This window comes from Dipodomys spectabilis, unplaced genomic scaffold (assembly GCF_019054845.1).
Source record: "Dipodomys spectabilis isolate Male_0828 unplaced genomic scaffold, ASM1905484v1 ptg000178l, whole genome shotgun sequence".
Lineage (NCBI taxonomy): Eukaryota > Metazoa > Chordata > Mammalia > Rodentia > Heteromyidae > Dipodomys > Dipodomys spectabilis.
The window spans coordinates 10,180,285-10,203,938 of NW_024870855.1; the positions used below are offsets into that span (position 1 = coordinate 10,180,285).

Here is a 23,654-nt window from a genome sequence, read left to right on the forward strand (position 1 = left end):
ATGAAACTGCTCCTGGTGGTGGTCACCGAAATGCTTTCCGTCACCTTGTCAGTGACCTAGGCTGCTGCGAGCTGGCAGCTCAACCCTGCTTCATAGCAGTTCCTCCTTAGAGGTAGAAATACTCAAGTTATAAGGACACTAATCCATCCAAAGCTAAGGACTCCAGTGTCTACCCTATTTAATTACCAATCAAGACAGTCTGTCTACCGGTATCAACCCTTTCTAATGCACGGACTGGCTTTGAACCACAATACACAGATCTCAACCTCTTGAGTAGCTAGGATTACAGGCGTGAGCCACCAGTGCCTGGCTAGGAATGACAGTAGAAGCATAATTTTACAGTGAATGCAATTTTAAATAGAAACCCACTTTTCCTAAAAGCTGATGGTTTTAGTTTTCTAGTCAGATTGCTTTCCAAATGATTTAGGACTGCAGATCAGGAAATGAAGTGACTTAGCCAACCTTACAGTGAACCTGCAGTGTAAAGGTAGAAAGGGAATGGCAGATGATAGGTGTTCTGTGCTTTAGGCATTTTACTGAGCCCTCATGGGTCTTCCTTTATCAATTTTGTATTAAGCAAGATACCTTGAGTCTTCCCTTACCACATTAGCCAACACTAGCTGCATGACTCCTGTGCCAGGTGTTTGGGACATTGCAGTTACAAAGATGGGTACTGTCCATACAGAAACTTCAGTGCCTACTCTCTGTCACGGTGGGTCCCCTGGGTCTCTGCCCATCAGTAATTGTTCACAGTCTACCCACTAGGACACGTTGCCTCTCCCTAGGGTCTGTGGTAGATAAAAGGGAATACTAACATCACTAACTTGTGTTCTCCATTAGTGCCAATACTATTAAGGGTACAAAGAGGATGCTGGAGCTTGTGAGGGGATGGGGAGGGACCCTTCCACTGCAGCCATCTGAAGGCTTCCTGGAGGGGGCAGCCTCAAAGCTAAGCCTTGACAGGTTCACCAGCATCACTGTCAAGTTCAAATTCCTTAGCAATCATCCTTCTCCCTCCCTTACAGACTTACTTCAACCTTCTCATCACACATGGGTAGAGGGGGTAAAGTCGACGATGCTGTTGATTAGAATCAGCGTAAGGCCTTTTTTATGCCCATTCAAAGAACTAAACTTTACTCGTTAGAGAGAAGAATGGTTGGGCATGGCTTAATTCTTTTAATAACTTTCTAACTTACTCAGGTAAGTTCTCCGTTAATCCTACCCCATGTATATGCCGGTTCATTCACTGTGTGTATTAAACTTCGGGGGTTGGAGGGAGTAAGATAATAGGTGTCCTTGTGCGCAGCCATCTCGACAGGCTGACAATCAGAGGAAGAAGTGGGGACAGACAAATTTGTAAGAGAGCTGTTTCTTTCTTCCAAAGAGCAGAGAGCTGTTCTTTCTCTTTCCCCATGTCGCAGGCCTGGGCAGATAAGGAATATCCTTCCTGGTAGGTTAAAAATAGTGCTAAAATGCCCTCTGGAAACAACCTCTTCAGAAAAGCTTTTGCCATTGAACATGAACAATTGGGTGACTTTCCTGACACCTACCAAACATGCACTGGGCAGGCTAGGCAGTAGCTAAATATCAAAATCAGAAAGAGGCTTATTGCTCAGGGCCCTGGAATTAATTCACTCTTTCTTAAGACTTAAAATTAAATGAATTTTTGTTCCTCTAAGCAAGAATATTAGGGAAATCCATAATGGTATTTTTAGAAACAAGAATCTCTTACCTTGTAAATTGGTGTTTTGTTGCTTTTTTCTTTTCTCCCCAGATAAGTTTTGGTATTGTCGGCTTTCACCAAACCATAAGGTCCTGCATTTTGGAGACTTGGAAGAAAGCCCCCAGGGAGAGGTGCCTCATGATTCCTTGCAGGACAAACGTAAGTGGTCCCCCCTGACTGGGGTTTAATCCATTGTGTGGTTTTTAGTCACTGTGTATCATGTAGCAAAGCTAGATGAACACTTTGACCTTGACTCACCTTGCTGTAGGTCATAGCCTGAACATTGAGCACAAGGCCTTGATGGATTTGACTTTGGGACTGAACAGGTGGAAATGTCTCCAAGGAGATATTGGGCATATCTTTCCTGACATTGGGTCCCAGTGTCAGCTTTAAAATTTACCCACTTTATTTTATCCACTTTATTTAGTATTATTTATTTATTTATTATTTATATCCACTTTATCTACTTTAAATACTGTTTCAAGGAAGTAAAACAAAATGAACCCAATTTGGTCATGTGTGTTTTTAATAACCCAGAATAATTTCATATAATGCAACTGTTTGACCCTCCAGTCTATTCATTCCAGTTTAATGTATCCTGTAAGGATATTACAGCCTTAATGAAAGACCAAAGATGAACTTACATCTAAGAAGTAACTCAGACACTCTTAAAATTTATATTGGTTTCTGTTGTTTGCCAAGTATTCCCCGAAATGAATATTCTTTGTCCTTATTTGCCTTTTCTGGATGCTGCATGCAGTAGTGTGTAGGCTTTAAAGAGGCTGTGGTGCGGGAATTCTCCTAGCCTAACAGCCATCTGGATGCCAAGGACCAGGTTCGATGTTAAGTGTGTAAACTAAACCAAGTATTAACACTGAGACAAGGCACACAGGGGAAGTGAATTCATTTGGAGAGAAATGAGACAAAGGGAATGAATGCTGCTATGCAGGATACACCAAGTAGAGAAGTATACAAGGGGGCAAAAGGAAGGCCAGGAACTCTTACATCACCTCATAAAGTCACACTGACCCCTCGGTGCTCAGAAAAGAGCCTTCCAGGAGGAGTGTCCTCCCCACCACTCTGCCTTCTAGAACTTTCACTCCTATCACCCAAAGGCTCCTAGAAGTTGTTTTTTTTTTTTACTTATTTGCCTCACAGTTAAGGGCCATCACAGGCAAAAATAAACCACAAGTCAAAATCTTCCTGACACTTCTAGACTCTATGTTGACATCTCAGGCAGACAGCCTGGAACATTCTCTCTTTTTCCTGCAGACTAAAAATGGGGCACTGTGATCACTGGAGTGTCACGTAGTTCATTTCCTCCCATGGGGAAACTGCTTCCTGCACACGTGGGCACTGGCAGTGGAGAGAAGAACAAAACCCAGGGCTGCAATGGGACAATGGGATGCGTGGCCTTTGCTTTCCTTCCATGGCGGGGGGTGGGGGGTGGCGGGGTGGGGTCCTGGCTGGGTCTCCTGTTCAGAGTTCAGGACAGAGTAGTGGTCCTTATCACCTGGAAACTGCCTAGACATCCAAATCCTCAGGTCACCCCCCCATAACTGCTGTGTGTGTGTGTGTGTGTGTGTGTGTGTGTGTGTGTGTGTGTGTGTGTGTGTGTGTGTGTGTGTGTGTGTGTGTGTGTCTGTGCCTGTGTCTGTGTCTGCACCTGTGTGCCAAAGAAAGGAATAGGTTTGTGTTTGTTAACCAGGTAAAGAAGCTATTAGTGAGCCTGAGAAAGGCCTGGCCTAGAAGACTAAAATTTGCTGCTTCAGGCAGCCCACAGGTTTCCATTTCACACCAATTTTTCATTATTCCTGATACAGAATAGTTACCCTCTTGGTGCCTTTCAAAGTAAAAAACTATTCCTCTAGAAGAATGAAGCATCGCCTTAATGTGAAGAGCTGTTGCTCTTGCCACATACGGTAACCTTCTCTTGGGATGAAGGAGAAAATTGTGTTCTGCCCCTTGAATTAATCAGGGACGACTAGTGAGATATTGATGAATCAAAAGAGTGTAATTGGATCCTCTCCATACAACCTGCAGGAGTGAAAACTTGAGAGCCTGTCCTTAGCTGTCTGCCTCCCTAAAGGTTCGAGAAATCTCTTTTTTCATTTGCCAGGAAATATGACCCTGGAAACTATATCTCCTTCTATCCCCACTCCTCCGACTTCCCTCCCCAGGGAAGTGTATGGGCTGCCATCACCCCCACTAAATAAGGTTCCATCACATTGAAGCCATGCCCTAGGGCCCTCAAGGCTTCCCTTTGAAAAAATCCAGGCCATTGCTCCTTGGTCCGACATCAAAGGAAGAAGGCAGAAAGTACAGGCTCTCACACACACACACACACACACACACACACACACACACACACACGAAGAAGGCAGAAAGTACAGGCTGACACACACACACACATACACACACACACACACACACACACACACACACACACACACACACACACACACACACACACACACACACCTCCTAGAAAGAGATTAAGCCTATTATAGCAGAAGAGAAGAGTAATCAACACAGTCAGGCAAAATGGAAGATTTGGGTCATGGACATTCAGTGAAGGATTCGGGTCCCTCCATCTACAAAGAGAATTCACTTTGATTATTGAAAATGGGAATCATTTCTAGTGATATTTGTGGAGTGCATAGACTATGACTGGCAACATGCTCAGAGCTTGGCATAAATAATCTTCTATACCACATGAAGAGGTATTGCCATCTGAACTTCACAAAAAGAACTAAGGTAGAGGAAAGATAAGCTGGAGCCATTTGTTCAAGGTCACAAGGTTAGGAAATAGTAAAGCAAAGATCACAATAGAGCCATCCAACACCATGAACATCTCTACTACCTACATGAAAAGCCCACAGTGAGCTTGGCCCTGGTGTAGGAGCACATGCTCAGAGCCCCTTAATGGGATAGTAATGGTTGCACCTTAGCTGTAAGGAAGCTGAAGCTCTGATAACTTAAACCCAGTGGCAGAACAGTAGATAGAATTTGAACCAAGCCCTGGGTTTCTGATGGCAAAGGCATAGCCTATCTAGGTTGGCCTGCTAGGTAAGAGAAACCAGACCCTGCACTCAGCTGACCTGTGATCGGCCTGTCCTTCCTCTCTCACTGTCCTGGGATCAGTTTGTCCTTCCTCTCCATCCCTCTCCCCACAGGGTCTTCTTCTATGGAGCACTGTGCACTGGATCAAGACTCCCGGCTTCTTCTTGGGGTTGGTGTTGCCTTGACTTAACTTCCAATAGTGAAAAACAGTACAACTGTTTGCATCCTGGTAGCCACATTTTTCTAGTGATAGTTTTGTTTGAAATCACCATTTAAAGCCAGGTACTAGTGGTTGCCATCTGTAACCCAGCTATTCAGGAGACTGGGATCTAAGGATGGTGGTTTAAAGCCAGCCCAGAGGAAATTCCCTGAGAGTCTTAGTGTCCAATTAACCACCAAAAGCCAGAAGTGGAACTGTGGCTCAAATGCTAGAGTGCCAGTCTTGAGTGAAAAAGCTAAGGGATAGCTCCCAGGCCATGAGTTCAAGCCCCAATACTGACACAGAAATGTTTAAAAAAAAAAATAAATCACAATTAAAGAATCTTCCATAGATATTAGCGTGGGTTTTCCTGAACATGGTAACATATTCTGAAGTGATAACAACATTGGAGGTGTTCTCAGCACGATTTAGGGTGTTGACACTTCCCCCAAACAGAAATCATGAGGGAAGCATGGAGGAATTGACCCCATGTTGTCCCCTACTATCTGTGGCAATGCATAATCAATTGTCTCTCTGAAAGACTCAGTCTTTCCATCTGTAAACTGGCAATGTTGAATTAAGATTGTGTCAACCCAGTTCTAGCTGAGTGATTATAAGAAAGGAGACCATGCCCAGGGTGTGGGGAGGTGGAGTGGGTGTTTCTCTCACTAGGGACTTCTCTAGCTCTCTTATCTGTGCCCCACTTACTCTTCCTCCCACATAAAGTGCTCTGATCAAATCACTAGTTGGGCTTTGAAGTCCAGAAGAACCTCTGCTGCCCGGTAAAGTGTCAATTCAAGAAACACGAGTCTGACCTCTTAGGACTAGACAGGACAGTGGTTTTACAAAACCAGGCCTACAACTCCAGTGCATCTAGTGACAAACTATGTAAAAGGACAACCCTTCAGAATTACAATGTGGTTTTGAGGTTTGTTGTCTGTTCTTCTTAGTGATTATCTTATGAGTGACAAAGCAGCTTCTCTCTCTGATGAGGGACAATGGGTATTTTAAAAGATAAAATTTGTATTGTTTCATTTTTTAAAAAAAAAAAGACCTCAATGAAAAGAAATCTCTTGTTTGAAATTTTCCCATTGGAGAGTCTGAAGACTGATGTCATGTCAGGATTTTTTTTTTTATTCTGTATGTTGCCCATTCTGTATGATGACTTTTCAATTCCAAGCAGTAATTTGTACATTGTAGACACTTTCTTCAGTTCATTAACAATGTAATATACCATAACAAAGGATTTTGTACAATGTATTTGTGATTCAGACTCCATGCAAGTCTTGAGGAGGTTTTCTTGAACTGGCATGGAATTATATTTTATTTAAAAAAAAAACTCACTTCAGTGACTCCATTGAACGTTTAACCGACTTCCCAAAATGTCCTAATGTGCCCCAATGTCATGACGATTAGGCGGCTGAAACAGACACTGAGAGAAACAAGGCCAGGTCTTGGTTATGAAAATGGACTTGAGGAGACTGAAGTCATTCTTAATGACCAAAGGAAGGTTCCAGAATAATCGAGATCACATATAGGAAGAAGCCAACCCAAAGGGGACATGGCAGAAATGTTGCTGGTAGTGAAGTTTGGGGAGGTCTCAGAGACAAAGATTGAGGTGATTACCCAGTGTTTCCAGGTTGTGGTCTCTGTCAAAGAAAGAATTCAGATATGAGATAAAGAAACTAGGGGGAAGTTGTATGACAGAGCACAAGTACCCACTTAGGAGGGAGTCTGGACTTCGAGAGAGAGTTGCTTCGTGCAGGACTTGGGTAACCTTTCTTATGGACAAACTTTACTCAGGAGGCAAGGTTAGGAAAAGTCAAGGAATTCCAGGAAGGGTTCAGGCTTTCCTGGAATAGAGTTTTCTCCAATTTTTAAAAATAAGTATAGGATTTTTTTATGTGTGCTGGCAGTAGATGCACGATGGGAGCAGCTAATGATAGGGACATGGCTTGATACTGAAGTGGTCATTTCAGTAGGCTATGTTGCTCCCAACTAGTTTGAGGAGGTCTTATACTTTTTGCTGTTGGAACGTTCACCTGATATCCAGCTCTGCAGTTGCTGGGTATCTAGCCACTATGTATGCAGACGACATAGTGCCTCTTTCTTCTCTATGCTTATCCAGCATAGAGAAGCAGAAAAGGCATTCAAGGTAAAGGATTATACCAGTCAGAAAACGCTGCACTGCCTCATTATGCTATAGAAACAAACAACCCTCAAATCTTAATGTCTCAGCACACCAAAAGCTTATTTCTTATATAACTTATGTGCGTTGGTGAAGGACTGTTCCACACAGCCACTCAGGGACACAGGCCAGGGGCAGCTTTGCCACCCATGGCTGCACCATCTGGTTAGAACATGGAAGATAGACTGGAGGACTAGGACCTTTCACTGCCTCAGCATCAAGAACTTCCTCTTACATTTCATTGGCCAAAATGAGTCACATGATTCCACCTAACTTCAAAGGTTCTTGGGAAATGTAGTCTCCCTTATGACAACAGGAGAGAAAAGCCAAATATTGCCCAGTGAGATCTGCCTAGAATTAGGACTTCAAGTTCAAGAAGTGGATGAGGTAGGGAAGTCTGCATCACAGCCTCACTCTTCTTAGACTCCATTCCTGAGCTCCAGGGATGTCGACAGATTTGGACCAAATCCTTAGAACTTTTAGAGTACCAGGAAAATGTTACCTTTCAAGAGTGCTTCTGCTCTGTTCTTTTAACATTCCATAAATTCTCTAGATTTAACTATCAACCCTATGAACAGTTTCAATAAAAGTAGGCAAGCTTTAGCTATGAAATTCTTCATTCACTCCATCATTGAAGGAGTCTAAAGAATTGATTACTACTAGATCCTAAATTCCCACCTTTGGTAACAGCCAAGCCAGTTCACTTGTGTTCCTGGTTCATGATTGCTTGGTAGAAAGATAGAGGGATTAAGGATACAAGAAGGAAGGAAGGCTTAACAGATTTGTTTTGTTTTTCTTTGAAACAAAACTCCGAACTACTCTACTTCGTTTTATCTTCGCTTATAGGTTTTAAAAGTTTTCAACTTTTTAAAATATCTTTTCTTACTATGTTCCAGTTGGTGAGTGAGTAAGCTCTGAGATAACGTCATTCTATCTAACTGTATTATTTTCAGAATTCTCTATCAGGAAGGAAGGCTCCCTTCATTTAATTGAGTTTCATTTCATTATAAAATAGGTGTCTTGGTCAAATCCACCCTACAGAACTGTGAGAAGAGGGAGACACTGGGGAATGAGAGTTCACAGCTGTTTAGAGTTGGGTAACACTTGTGAGACAGGACTGCTTTTCCTAATTATCCCAAACTCTTTCACTGCATCAGTGCAGAAGCAGGAGATGCCAACATGTGAAAAGCACACGGTATTATCCCTGGTACCCGGAGGCCTGCGGGCAGGACAGCACTGGTACCACCATCACTATTACAACCACTGTTGTCCCAAGTTACATGATTTTATAACTTTGTTTGAGTAAAAACAAATGCTCATTATGGAAATAGCTCTTCTCCCAGTGATGCTTTGGGCCAGAATGTACTTACAGGATATACTTACATTCAGTCTCCAGTTCTGGAACACTGCCTTGGTTCTCTTCTTCCTTTCACCTCTCATATTTTTTTCCTTTTTTTTTTTTTTTTGCAGCAGTTTCTAGGAATGGCAGCTATGGTAGGAGACTCCATACTTAAACCTGATTTTTTTTTATTTTTTTATCCTTATTGACAGCAAAGCTTTTCAATGGTGTCATGACTTTGTCTTTTACTCCGTGCAGTGCCAGTAGCCGATATCAAAGCGGTGGTGACTGGAAAGGACTGCCCTCATATGAAGGAGAAAGGTGCCCTTAAACAAAACAAGGTATGACTCCCAAATGATCACAAATAGCTGTATCTGCCCAGTGCAGTCAGCAACTGTACTAGATCTGTGTATCACGCACTCTGTGTGTGTGTGTGTGTGTGTGTGATGGAGAGTTGTGAGTTGTGTTTGAGTGCTCCTTCCTTTTCTGATTCATTGAGTGTCTCTTTTCCTTATTCCTTTTCGACCTGGCCATGCCTCTAATTTCCCCCATCTCTTCCATTCGTTCATTTCCTTTCTGTTTCCAACCCTGGGAATTGCCATAGCTCTTTTTACTCTGTCTTCTCCAAGTGTCCTCAACTCTCCTTTCCCAAAATCACCACATGGTAGCCTCACTGGAATTTCAATGAAGCCTGGGACAGGTTAGAGACCAGATGACTCAGAGAAAACATGAAGGACTTGATCTCCTTCAGCAGGATAGAAAAGTAGGCAGTGAAATATCTCAAACACACCGGAGAGGAGTTATCAAATATTCCCATCCCTTCCTCATTACCAACTAGCTGTCACCATGATGATCTCCATTACAGAGGGTAGAGAGAATATTTCGTCTAGCTTGAATGTTTTTGCCCTCCGAGGGCCCATCAGGAAGTCAGTTCTGTGCTTTTATCTTTTGGCTTCTTGTGAAATATACCATCCATGAACAAATGTGCCCAGATATAGCCAGGCATTGTGATGCATACCTATAATCCCAACACTTAGGGGACCGACAAATAAGATTGAGAGTTCAAGGGTCACCTTGAATTTGAAGATAGCCAGGCCTACAGAGGAAGACCCTGTCTCAAAAAAAGTATTTACATTTATGTGGCTTCTCCAGGAATCCCGGTGCCAAAAATGTCTAGTGGATCAATAAGTTTTGTGTTTATTTCCTGTATCAATATTTAAGGGAAATACAAAAATGATGAACATCTTACTTACCAACCAATCAATCTGCAATTCCCAATGCTGTAAAATAAGGGGACATTGAGTCTTTGCAGCATGTCTGCATCTACACTTGAGGGGAGACAGAGTTCAAAGTATTGCTGAGTATCATGGGAGGAGGGGTGCAGCCATGGGAGCTGTCTGCAGGTATTTGCCTCATAAGTCACGTAAGTATAATTGATCTCAAGTCCATTTGCATTCCTGCCGGGTTAAGTATGTCAGCACACTGTCATAGAATGTGCTACCGTGGCAAACCTAATGAGGCTGGGACACATTCGAGAGGCTTGGGCTGTGGGTTTTCTGTTGTTCAGCACCTGTCAGGGTTGCCATGTCTCTTCTCCATGATGTGGAGAGATGTTGGATTTCCAGGAGCATCCTTCACAGTAGCCTGTCCTCAGCTTTCATGGTTTGTCTCTTGTGAGACTGGCTGTCCTTAGTGTCAAGTATTCCCTCACAGCCAGCTCCAGCTGAGATCCCTTAGCTGTGTAGCACTCAGCGGAGCAGAAAACAATGTGGGGAAATTGACAGCCTACAGGAAAGTCACCTAGGGAAGGCCCAGACATGGGAACAACTTGCCAGGACTTTGGCTTGCCATGCAGGGACTGACCATTCTGTAAAATTGGTTCTGGCTTCAGCCCCTGCCTGGAAAGAGCTTCAGAGCTTGTCACTCCATCCTTAGGGAGGAAGAAGCTGAGTGAAGTGAGAGCAACATCTGTCCTTAGACCTAGCAGAGAACTGAAGATTCAGGTGGACCAACCCTCACCTGGAACATGGAACGTGGAATGTGGGGTCATCAAGAGAGTCACAACCAGCCAGGCGCTGGTGGCTCATGCCTGTAATCCTAACTACTCAGGAGACTGAGACTGGAGGATCACAGTTGAAAGCCACAAAGTCTGTGAGACTCATCTCCAATTAACCACCCCAAAAACTGGAAGTAAAGCTATGGTTTAAGTGGTTGAGCACCAGCCTTGAGCAGATAAAGCTCAAGGACAATGCCTAGGCCCTGGGTTCAAGCCCCAAGACTAGCACCAAGAGAGAGAGAGAGAGAGAGAGAGAGAGAGAGAGAGAGAGAAAACACCTGGGGAAGAAAATATTAGGGCCCTAAACAGCATGAACACCTATGGCATGTTTATGAATACATGTCAATATGCCAGAACCTTCTTCAGAACAACAAAATCCTATTCTGCAGTCTTTATCCCCACTCAGGAAAGGAGTCCCTCAGTGTGTCCCCTTCTTAGCATCCCTCTCTCAACTTTGGGGTTGCTGGTGAGGGAGACGTGGTCAGCAGTGATGTGGGAATCATAGAAATTGTTTAGACATTTTGCAACCAAGGAAAAGGGGAGGGGACAGGAGGAACAAACCCACACTACTGGAGAAACTCTTAGAAAGGTCATAGGCTCAAGACACAGGACTCCCTAAAAGATTGAGACTAACTGGAAGATTATAGAATGCTGCCATACCTTCCTCCCTCATTCCCTGCCATCAGCATCTACAAGACTCTAAAATAATAGTAGCAAAGTAGAGCTGGAAAGTAATCAAGGTGCACTCTGTGAAATACTGTGGAAAGCCAAAGTCAGTGAAGGAGACAAAGGATACTATAGGGATTTGCTGTTTCTGATAGCTACAACAACCATGAAAAATAGTTGCATTCCTTGCCAGATTATCATAAATCATCATTCGGAGGTCTGTTTCTGTTACCTGAAATAATGTGTCTAGATTGCAACAAAAAAATAGAAGCAGAAAGAAAGAAAGAAAAAGGAAGGAAGGAGAAAGGAAAGAAAGAAAGGAAGGAAAGAGAAAGAAAGAAAGGAAGGAAGGAAAGAGAAAGAAAGAAAGAAAGGAAGGAAGGAAGGAAAGAGAAAGAAAGAAAGGAAGGAAGGAAGGAAGGGAGGGAGAGAGGGAAAGAAGGAAAGAGAGAAAGAGGAAGGAAGGAAGGGAGGGAGGGAAGGAAGGAAAGGAAGGGAGGAAGGGAAAGAAAGAAAGGAAAGAAGGAAGGAAGAAAGAAAGAAAGAAAGAAAACCAGGAAGGAAGGGAAAGAAAGAAAGAAAGAAAGAAAGGAAAGAAGACAATAGCAAGACAAAAAATAAAACAATGGCCTGGTGCTAGTTGGCTGAAGTCTGAGGATCAAGGTTCAAGTCTGTGAGCCTTTTTCTCCAGTCAACCACCAAAAATCCAGAAGTAGAACTGTGGCTCCAGTAGGATCTCTACTACTGGAGCCACAGTTCTACTTCTGGATTTTTGTAGTAGTAGAGCTCCAGCCTGAGGACAGCACTCAGGTCCTGAGTTCAAGCCCTAGTACCAGCATTAAACAACAACAACAAAAAGTAATCATCAGAGCCAGGTTCACATACAATACAGATACTATCAGGCGTGGAATTTAAAATAACTGCAATTTAAAATGTGATGGACTCTTATGGAAAAAACAGACAACATGCAAGAATTGGCTCACTATAGGAAAAATTATGTTGATCAAAACTTATATCTACACAAAGAAAGAAAGAGAATAAGAGAAACCATAATGAAGGTAAAATAAAAATATGAATTGCAGCTGGATGCCGATGGCTCATATCTGTAATCCTAGCTATTCGGGAGGCTGAGATCTGAGGATCACAGTTCAAAGCCAGCCCAGGCAGGAAAGTCTGTGAGACTCTCATCTCCAATAAACCACTAGAAAACCAGAAGTGGTGCTGTGGCTGAAGAGGTAGAGTGCTCACTTTGAGCTGACGAAGTCAGGGACAGCGCCCAAGCCCCACGACCGAAAAAATAAAAATCAACTGCTTAATTCCTCTTAAAGGTAATTGCTTGTTGTTGAAGGTCACAGCAGGATTGGATATTTAAAGTATATGGAAAAGTAAAGTGAACAATAGTGAAGTTATAAGGGATAGGAAGAGAAAATTATATACACAATTATTTTAAAAAGCTAAAAAGAGGGGGAACCCCACAAGAAAACAAAGACAAAACAGAAAAGAGGTAACAAGATAGACATATTAATCTTACTGTATCAATAATCACCTTAAATTTAAATGGCCTGAAATATTGATTATACAAATGTTCAAACTAACTTTAAGAAGCAAATCAAAACCTACTACTTTCTTGTCTACAGGAAACACACCTTAAATATAAGATTAAAATAAGTTAAAAACAGTAGGGTAAAGAAAGGTTAGGGCAAGTCAGATTTTAATACAAATTATCAATAGGCCTGAGAAATGATAACAACCTTACACTTGTATGAAGTTAACAAGAAGACATCAAAATATGTGAGTCTTTAAGCTGATAGAACTGAAAGGAGAAATAAGACAAATCCATTATTGTATTGGAGACGCTGACATTTCTCTCTCAGTAATCAATGTATCAGGCAGGCAGAAAATCAACAAGAATATTGATGACTTGAAGAGCACCATCAATCCACTTGATCTAATTGACACTAATAGAATAATCCACCCAACAAACAGCAGAATACACATTCTTCTCAAACATAACAGGAAATGTTATCAGAATTTTAAGGCAGAAACTAGCTCTAGGATCCCCAGAGACCAGCTTCAGCCACTCATCCCAATAGGCCAGATAGACAAATACTGGCTAAGGACAAAGAGAAGAGATTTCACCATTGTTGTGTTGGGAAGAATGCATACTGGGGTTCAGTGACCCAAGTCCATCTTCAAGGGGCAAAAGGGAAGATGTTAGAGATTTTAGCGAAAAGAGAAGCAAATGAAGAACTTGAGCTATGCACAGTGGACAGAGGATGTATCTCAGTCAGGCCACTGATAGATCAATGTTATCTCAGCTCTGATTGTGTGAGGGAGTCTGAAGAAGTTGTTGCCACTGTCATTTGAGGGGAGCAGTCTGATTCTTAGGAGATGATTACCCCTGCTCTCCTGTACAGTTTCACCATCATAGATAATTGCCCTCTCATTGGGGTATAATCTGTCCTGAAAGGTTTGCTATCACTCTAGGGTGATGGCAGTCCCTTTTTCTAAAGGTGTATATTGATTGGTTCTGTTATTCTTGGAAATCCAGAATAACTGCAGAATAGAGTGAATCCAGAGGGAAAAGTCAATGAGGTAGAAATAAAACCAGAGAGGACAAAATGAGCTCAGCTAAGCCAGTGCCCAGTGCCCTTTGTCGTAAGTATCACCAAGTCAGACCACATAGCAGGTCATGAAATATATTTTAAATTAATAATAACACCCTACTAATCCTATCTCAGATCACATAGAAAGTCAACATCAATAACAGAAAAGGTAGCTTAAAAAGAAAAAAAAAAATCTTACAAAATTGTTGGAAATTTAACACAAACCTACAGACTTCCAAGCTGTGGACAGAGAATGGTGAGCATTCTGTGGCCTAATTTCCTGGACCTCAGAATTGAACATGATTTACAGGGGTAGGGACAATGGGAAATGTCTATGGAAACCAGAAAGTTCTGAGTTCTTCACACAAAGAAAACTTCCCCACTGATACTTGAAATGAATGGTCCTGGGTGGATGGGAATTCAACCTCAAGATTTCTGCTTTTAAGTACTAAGGATTCTAAATTCAGTTCTGAAATGTATAAAATCAGATTAAACACCACAGCAGCTGTGTTTTAAGTTGGGCATTCTTGATTCTTATCTCTCTGGATCTGGGATTATAGTTAGATAGTCATTGTATAATCACCAGAGGGATTTGAACTCATTCAGATAGGAGTATATTTGGTGGGAGAGAAGCTAGCACCTTCCCGTGTACCAGAACCAGGCTTTGGTTTCTCCAGTGTGATTCTTAAACCTAAAATAGAAGCAGATTCTACTAGAAGCTTGATATCTTGGCATCAGCTTCAAACTGCTGATCTTCTCCAAAAGCCCTTTTATTCAGATTAGTCAGATGCTCTCCATTCATCATTCATTTATTCAGTATATGTATTGAAATCAAAAGATAAATACAGCCTAGCCCCTAGCCCTGGGTGTCAAACAGATGAGACTTGCAAGTCAATGTGCAATTACAAATTCATCACCTCAGCCAGAACAAATAAACAAAGAGATAGCCAGGGAGAGTTGAGAGCAGCTCATAGAGGAAATGACACCTGAACTGGGTTTTGAAAAGCATTGATTAGTCAGGTAGAGAAGCAAGGGAAAGAGTTTTTAGATGGAGAGAACTGTGTGAAGAGACCTTTCCACACAAGGAAGAATGCTCTCTGATTGGGAAACATACGTCAGACAGGGACAGGTTGGAGAATTGTTAGCTGATATTATTGTTAAGATAGAGCAAAGCCAGAACAACATAGCTGTCTGATAAAGACAGTCTCTTCTGTTCCATGCTACATGAATGAGTGATTTTTTTTGGTTTTGCCTTTTAAAATAGAAACTCATTTTAAAGCAAGAATGTCAGTCCTCACTTTAATTAGTTTCTAATTTAAAATAGAAACTGAGCCTGGTAGTTTATGTCTGATAATCCCAGCTACTTGGGAAGCAGTTCCAGGCCAGCCGGGGCAAAAGAAACTAGTGAGAACTCACCTCAGAGAACAAGCCAGATGTGGCGGCATATGTTATATTTCCAGCTGTGTGGGAAGTCTGGGGAGGAAGACTGTGGTCTAGGCTGGCCCAAGCCCCTCCCTCCAAAAAAAATATCAAGACTCTATCTGAAAAATAAAAGCAAAAAGAACTGGAAGTATGACTTTCAAGTGCCTAGTGATCACAAGACCCTAGTTCAGTCCCCAGTACAATAATAATAATAATAATAATAATAAATAGAAACTCAAATTCACAGGTATGTAGATAAAGCTACAAAGTCTTCCACACTTATATGGTATATTTAGTACCTACCTGAATGCCAGACCACATCCTGTGTCTTCCATCAAAATGCTTGTCCCTGAAGATGTCCTGGATAGATGAGGAACCCTTCTTCAGTATCATCTACTGAGTACTGGTTAAGTTATTCCAAACATTGGGCAGAGACAGCAGCCCCCATGTCCTGAAAATAGGTTGTGTAAACTCTCCTTGTCATGTTGGTCCATCTTTTGGCCTGTTGGAGAATCCACACCCAAATACCTCCTGAGCCACGTGCTGTATCTCTGATCCTGTGCCTTCTCCCTGCTCGCAGGACCAGAAGCTGGAGCGTAGGCCCAGAGACCCAGGAGATGGAGGGATGTTCAGTCTTTACAGCCTCTTCCATCCCTAGAACCCCACAGATCCAGAACCTTCCTCCACAGGGCAGGGAAGTTGGAGTGCATTAGCAGAACAGGATGAAGATAAGGTTCCCCTGGGTGAATTTTTCCCTGTATGAAATCCAGAGGGAATGGAGGGCCTCCATTACTGAGCAGCAAGGCCCCATGGCATGACTTGGCCTCATTAGCAGGTGGCTCTCAGGGTGGACACTGTCCCAGATCCATGACATTCTGCTCGGCTACCACCTGGCGCCTCTCTTCCTCCCAGGCAGCTTAGACAGTGACGCCTTCTGGAGTGTTGGCCTGAGAGGTGCCATCGCTCCAGGCTCTGCCACAGAGCTGACCTCCACCAGTGACTCAATGCCAACCAGCCGGGGACATCGATAAAAACCCATTAGAAGTGATAGCACACTCTCACATGGATGCCTTCCTCCCCTCCTTCTCCTGAAGATGACCTTGCTGTAATTAAAGTGGGGATTGACGTTCTCACTTATTTCCTGTTCCCTGCCTGTGTTTATCAGGAACCTCAGGCATGACAGATTGGCTCATTCACATCCTGAGCAGTCTATGCTACACAAGAACGGAGCACAAAGTCAGTGAGCTCCTTCCTCCTCCTCTCCATCCTTCTCTTCCCCTCTGCAGAAGAGAATATGTCATAGGCCTACATGATGACATTCTGGTCCCTAGAGACTTTGACACCTAGTCTTGAGGACCAGGCTGGGCTGTGGTGGCATTTATCCCAGCTGCTGTATGTCATTTCCCCAAGTGAAGTTGGAGCTGTCATTCAGGGTCAGGCAGTGAGGCCTTGATGAATTCTAACCTGTGGGTCCACAGCAAAGCAATCCTCTCTCCCTTCTCTCCCTTTTCAAATATGACTCTGGCTTTCCACAGTGAGCAAGTCTCAGACTAGTAAAGAAAGCATTTCTAATCTGAGCACAATGTCCACTAACATAGGAGATCAGAACACAATGCTCAATTGCAAAACCATGTTTTGAGATGAAAGAATGACCTTTGATCCCAGCACCTTGTCTTAATTTTCATTTCGCATGCCAGCTTCTAGCCAGTGGATGGCAGCCATAGGGCATATCAACGGCTCAGTGGTCATCTTCCTCTAGCTTTTTTCCCTTCACAGCTAATATTCCTAATTGTCTTACTGGATAACTGACCACATATATTCCTCGCAGCTGCTAATTTGTGATTTCCTTCATATCCAAAGGATAGAGAGATATTTAGTCACTCATCATTTTCTTGTGAGTAATAATATATACCTTTTGGGTTGTTTTAGGATTTCGTTTTAGGAATAATGGCAGGAGTGGGATCCTTGGTTCTTGTTATGCATTGCTTTATTGCTTTAAAAAAAAAAAAAGGATTATATCTGTATAGCACTACAAGTAAGACCGTGACCATTTTAATTATAAATTAAAAGACCCAAGGGATAGGGCTGTGGAAACAAATGCCAGATTTAAGGTGGAAGTGTGTGTGTGTGTGTGTGTGTGTGTGTTTCTTTAATATGTATTCTCTTCACATAAGCCTGAGTTGAAGCCTAAGGATGAAAATGAATAAGGCAAAGAAATGAGGAGAGGAATTTTTGCATAAGAGCTCCCATTCTGCAACTCCTTAGTCTTTTCTTTGAGGGTCTCTGTTTCTGGTGGAGTGAGTGCTGGGGTGAAGACACTCGGCTCTTCCTGTCCAGATCAGGAGCACCAGGGTGCTGAGCTCTGCTTCTCACTCTGATGTGTCAGCGGCTCAACTCAGCTGTCTACTCTGGCTGAGAATGCAGACCCTATATTGGTACACTGCATATAATTGGAGAAATATTTTAACATGCAGATTAGAGATGACCTTGAGTGCCTCAGCCAGAGTTGTTTACCTGAGATGAATGTGGTGTTTTCTCTAATCTCTCCTAGGAGGTGCTTGAACTTGCTTTCTCTGTCTTGTATGACTCCAACTGCCAACTGAACTTCATTGCTCCTGACAAGCATGAGGTAAGGGTCTCAAAGGGGGATAACTTGTGAAAGAATATTACTTTAGCTTTAGAAAAATAACAACAAGCAAAAGGAAGAAATTATATTTTTTAAAATCCTGAGGAATGCATAAAGCAAGGTGTTGACCTCCAACACCTTGGGAAACTGGAAAACTGGTAGATCCTTAAGTCCAGCTTCTGGCTAGATTGCTAGTTCCTAGGTGTTAGTCATCTTTCAACTGTGACAAGGAAAAAACACACAAGGCAATTGCTTTAGAAGAAGGAAAAGTTTGTTTTGGCTGACAATTCCAGTGGTTTCCATGTATAATAGGCACTTGGTCCCATGTGCCTTTGGATCTGTAGCAAGCCAGTCATGGTGGGAGTAGGTAAAGGAGGAAGCTGCCCACCTCATGGGAGCCAGGAAGCAGAGGAGAGGGAGTCAGAAAGAAGGGATCATCATTCTAATCCCAATCCTCTTCAAGACCACACCCTCCAGTGCCCTAACTTCCTTTTACTGGGCTCCAACCCCTAAAGATTTTACCACCCCTCACTAGCACAGCAGACTGGCTAGCAGCCTTTAACACACATCTCTCTCTGGTGGGTATTCAGGGTCCAAACTAAGAAAATAGATGCCAAATGCTTCCAATTCTGCAAAGGCATTACTGTACACCAAGAGCAAGAGGTTGCCTGGTGTACAGGTTTGGTTTTCCCTGAATTGTTTGTCTTTGTTCTAAATTTTCCCAAGATAAGCTAGACTCTATTCTTTAAAACACTGATGAAGTAGATCTCTACCAAGTTTCTTTAAGCTATTTTAAGAGGTTTAGAGCTATCTCTGCTGTCGGAATTTTATTTCCAAGATGCTTTTATTCCTTTTTGACATCTTGTTATATGTATAATTTGTTTCTCTTCTTGAAACACGCTGTCAGCTATATTTAAAATATTTAGCATAAATCTTGGAAAATGCATTTGTAAGATAATGGAGCAGTTATGGTTGATTTAACTTTTTCTCTTGTAAAGTAGAACCATACACCGTGCTAGAAACTTTTATTTTTAGACGATACCATTCAAATTTTTGTTTTGCATGTAACCGTATAAACAGCTTTTAGAAAGGAAGGGAGAATTTTAATAGAATCTGACTTTTGTTCTCCATTTCCCTGAGGAGATTCAGCTCATTTAGAAGGTATTTAGTATCTGGTTTCTACTGGTTTGAAGCTTTGGAATTAAATTGCACATCCCAAGGAAGGAGAAAAGATTAGACACAAATCTTGCATTTAGAATGGTGCTTAAATATAATTCTGTGTCACTTGACATTTAGTTTTCAGAAGGGTAAGACTTTGTCTTCATCTTCCTGAAAATAGATTCTGTGTTCTACTATTTCTGTTTTTAAATAAAATTTTGATCATGCCCGGGCCAACATATTGAAGATATATAGAACAGTATAGAAAGCTACTTAGCACAGTAGAACTTGGACTGTTATTTAAATATGTGCCAGGCTGTTTTCTCCTGTGTGAGCATTAATCCCACGTAAGGACAAATGCTCAGTGAGTGGCAGGTTTCTCTCTATTCATTTCTACCACTTCTTACAGATGCGCTGAGAAGAAAAATGTCATGCATGTATGGATACTTTTAATTCCTCCAAAACACTTGTGTATCTATTACCTCCATTTATTTTTGTCATCATTTCACAAAATAGAAAGTTCTGTTATGGGCTAGGAAGGTGGCTCAGTGGTAGAGCGCTTGCCTTGCGTGCTCGAGGCCCTGGGTTTGATTCCTCAGCACCACATAAGCAGAAAGAAAAAAGCCAGAAGTGGCGCTGTGGCTCAAGTGGTAGAGCACTAGCCTTGAGCTGAAGAGCTGAGGGACAGTGCCCAGGCCCAGAGTTCAGGCCCCACAACCGGACAAAAAAAAAAAAAAAAAAGAAAGTTCTGTTACACATAATCCTTATTTATCAAAGGAAAAAGAGCGCCCAAGCTGAGTACTTCAACAACAGAAAGGATAATGCTAATTATAATTTCCCTGACCCAATTTGTACCAGGCCAGATAAGTAAATAAACAGGTAGATAGGTAGAGAGAGAATGAAGGAAATAGGCTGATAGGTAGATCTATCCTTACTCAATCCTTCTAGAACTCTAAGACAAACAAACCAGTACTATCCCCATTTTGTAAAGAAGAAAAATGAGGTACAGAGATGTCTAGAGACTTCCCAAAGCCACTCAAGGAGTTTCTTGGATTTGAACCCTGGCAGTCTGGCTCAGAAAGCTCCTTGTCATAAGATACCAGGCAATGGCAGGACTTCAGGGCAGTTCACTTACTGGAGTTCAGCACTGACCAGGTCTGAATCTGTCTGGATTCATCTGCACCTCCATCACCTCTCATTCTCCCATTCCCAGCTGTCACCCCTAAGATGACTTTAAAGCAAGTTCAGTTCATATCTCAATGGTAGACTTCATTTGGAAATATAATTCCAATGCTATTACCTTACCTAAACTAATTCTTGGCGGTTTTAACCCCATCCAGCACAGTCCATTTTCACATTTCTCTAATTGTCTAATTTGTGTGTTTTTCCTTGTATACTTTGTACAAAATAATATGTCTAGAGATGTTGTTTTTGGTTGGCCTGCTTTTCATGTTTCTTTAAGTTCCTCTCTTTCTCACACAATCATTTACATAATGGTCTTTTTTTCCCCCTTGTCTGGCATTTTTTGAAGGAATCAGGTCATTACTCCTATAGCATTGTGGATGGTCTAGACAGTGCTGATTGTCAACTCTGTCTTTGTTTACTGCTGCTATTGCAACAACCTAGCACAAACTCGGCTTGAATCTTAACAATACAAATTCATTGTCTTAGAATTCTAGTGGTCTCCCCGAGCAAATACCAAGATGGCAGCAGATTACATTTATTTCTTGAGGTACCAGGGGGAATCTGTGTCCTTGCCTTGTGTATCTCTAGGGTCTGTCAGAATCCTTCCCTGTCCTTGGCCTCCATCAGTCTCAGTGATGAAAGATTGAGCCCTCTCATCCATCACTCTAACCTCCTCCATTATGGTCTAAGCTCCCCTGCCTTGCACTTCACTGACTCCTCTCTTGTTTGCACTTTTTTGTTGTTGGTGGTGGTGGTTGTGGGTTTTGAACTCTGGGCCTGGGCGCTATCCCTCAGCTCTTCAGCTCAAGACTAGCACTCTACCACTTGAGCCACAGCACCACTTCCAGTTTTCTCGTGGTTTATTGGAGATAAGAGTCTCATGGACTTTCCTGCCGAGGCTGGCTTTGAACCATGATCCTCAGATCTCAGCCTCCTGAGTAGCTAGGATTACAGGTGTGAGCCACCACTGCCCAGCTTCTTGTTTGCACTTTTAAGGAACCTTGGGATTGCATTGGACCCAAGTGGAAAATACAAAATAGTGACTTGATGGTTTGTTTGTGGTTTGGGCCGTAATAGAGATTGAACTCAGGATCTTGTGCTCTATCTGCTCCCCTGGTAGATAGGTGATCTACCACTTGAGCCACTCCTCTGACAACTTTTTGCAGGCAGTCCTGGACTGCAATCACTGGGGCTGACAGGCACGTGACACATAGCCGAAGATCTTCTCAAACCCCAGGGAGTAGGGTGTGGACATCTTTGAAAGGCAGATATTTTTCTGTCCACCCCAACTGGCAACATTATTTTGTATCTCCATCTGTTCCCAGTATTTCCTATAGACGAGTAGTCAGAAAACTGACCAGATGCAAAGTCACTTTTTAAGCAACAGAAATAGCAGTTTCTAGTTTGCCTTCTTGGCCCTCTTCTTTAAATGTTAGGAGCCTCGTGCGATCATTGCTTTGATCCTTAGATCCATTAGAGCAGGGGTGGCAAATGTCCAGCCTGGCGGCCATGTAAAGCCTTCAAAATCATTTGGTATGTGATAGAATGAGCACATATGCTTCATTTAGGTTGCCCGCAGCCCTTTACCTGTGTGCATAACTTTGTGTAGGCAACACATGATGCTATAAATATCCAAATGGGCCTTAGCAGCAAAAAGTTATCCATCCTGTGAGGCTAAAAAAGGTTGACATTACCAATTCCATCTTTCCATTCTCATAGATGAGTAAATAGAAAGGTCTTATAGACTATTTGATTGCATATATGTGACAGGCATTTCCGGTTTTGTAAATAATAAACATGTCTGAAGAAGACCAGTGAGGCATGCATCTGACTTTGTGTATCATTATGAAGTTGTGGAGTTAAGTACATTTGTGTCCCTATAGGCCACAGTTATTGCCATGGGGTCATGGCCAGGTCATCCTACCTGGGACACTACTTCCCCCTCCAGATGGCTTATGAGTCCTAATGACATGACCTCTAGATTTTTGGTAACTTCCTGTCACTTTACTGTAAAGTGACAGGATACTCCATGTTCATCTTGACTGTTCTCTCATCTGTTCTCTGTGGAACCCGGTTACTTTTAATGAATAGGTGATGGTGGTTAGCAACTAGAATCAGAGCACACCTTAGGTTTATTACCACTGGGCCATTGTTTTGAGGCTTTGAGCAAAGGAGGTAACCAGAAAATGTGATTTTTTTTTTTGAAAGGTAAAATGTATCATAGGTTGGTACTGATAATTCCAATTCCAATTCAGTACTACAGGGTTGTTATTTGGAGATACAATTTTTAATAAAATATTTTGTGCCTGCTGCTTCTCAAAAGCAATGTTCCTATGGGTTAATTAATCTATACCAGGAAACTGGCCAGGGCTCAGAAGGCTGTGTATCTAAGGCAGTAATCCTGGGATTCAGAGATTACCATAAAATAGTGATAGAGCTGGGAGGGACCTACCAGAGCTCATCCATGAGTGTTCATAAGAATAATCTGGGAAGCTTTTACAAATAAAGCTCCCTTATCCCACATTGACAGAATAAGGATCTCTAGTATAAGAACTAGGTATCTATTTCTAACAAGGTTATTTGTGAGAAAACAGATGGTTAGACACGATCAGAATCTGGCTCAGATACTCATGAGGACACTGATGCTTGGAGAAATTCCTTAGCACCAAACCTATGTTTAGATGGGTTGGATACCTTGGCTGAGATCCCTTTACCATTGTAGAATCAAAGCCATCAAGTTCAACATTGCCCTCCCTCAGACATGAGTCTTCAGATATTCCTTGGTACACCTCTTCACTTAAAGGCAATGGCATTGACATGCCTCCTGGAAGCTTTCCATCATGCATGACACAAGCGTTATATAATTTCATAATTCTTCCATAATTTTTCATAATTTATAAGATTTCAGTGAATGCAAAAATGACATCTACTGTCATATTCTGGGACAGAGCCCAGGTAGCTACAATGCAATGCTAAATAAGACCTGGAATTGCACCTACAGAGACTATGAGAAGGAAGACCAAACCAGCAGGGAGCAAGATAGTCATAGGGTCTTTTAAAGGACCAGGGTCAACCTAGTGAGAGAATAAGTAAGCACAGCACTCAGAACCTGGGCAGTTTCCTGAGATACCAGCAGCAAGGGTCTAGCTCTGTCCCCGAGTGTCATCATTCTCTTTCCAGTCAAAGCAGGATCCCAGCCTGTAGGAGGGAAGCTGACAGGAACAGGGCAGGTCCTTGGATCAATGAAGCACAATTCCTTCTCCTTAGGAGCTCATAGTCTACCAGAGAGGCAAAAGGCTATGATCAATCTTAGGAGGAAAGAACCAAACCCTTAGTTTGTGGACTCTAGAGGATTTTCCAAATTGGTCAGGTCCAAGAAAACTGCGGGGGGAGAAACCCTGGGCACCAGAGACCACCCTAGTG

General features: G+C 42.4%; 1 protein-coding gene across 3 annotated transcripts in view; it reads left to right on the top strand.

Moving 5' to 3' along the window:
- Elmo1 (engulfment and cell motility 1) overlaps positions 1-23,654 on the top strand; it is a 447,896-nt gene that overhangs the window by 422,304 nt on the left and 1,938 nt on the right. For all 3 annotated transcript variants that reach the window (XM_042695082.1, XM_042695081.1, XM_042695083.1), the window contains 3 exons: positions 1,775-1,882; positions 8,771-8,853; positions 17,814-17,891. In XM_042695082.1, coding sequence (XP_042551016.1) covers positions 1,775-1,882; positions 8,771-8,853; positions 17,814-17,891 — 269 coding nt within the window. The remainder of the gene's footprint in view (positions 1-1,774; positions 1,883-8,770; positions 8,854-17,813; positions 17,892-23,654) is intronic.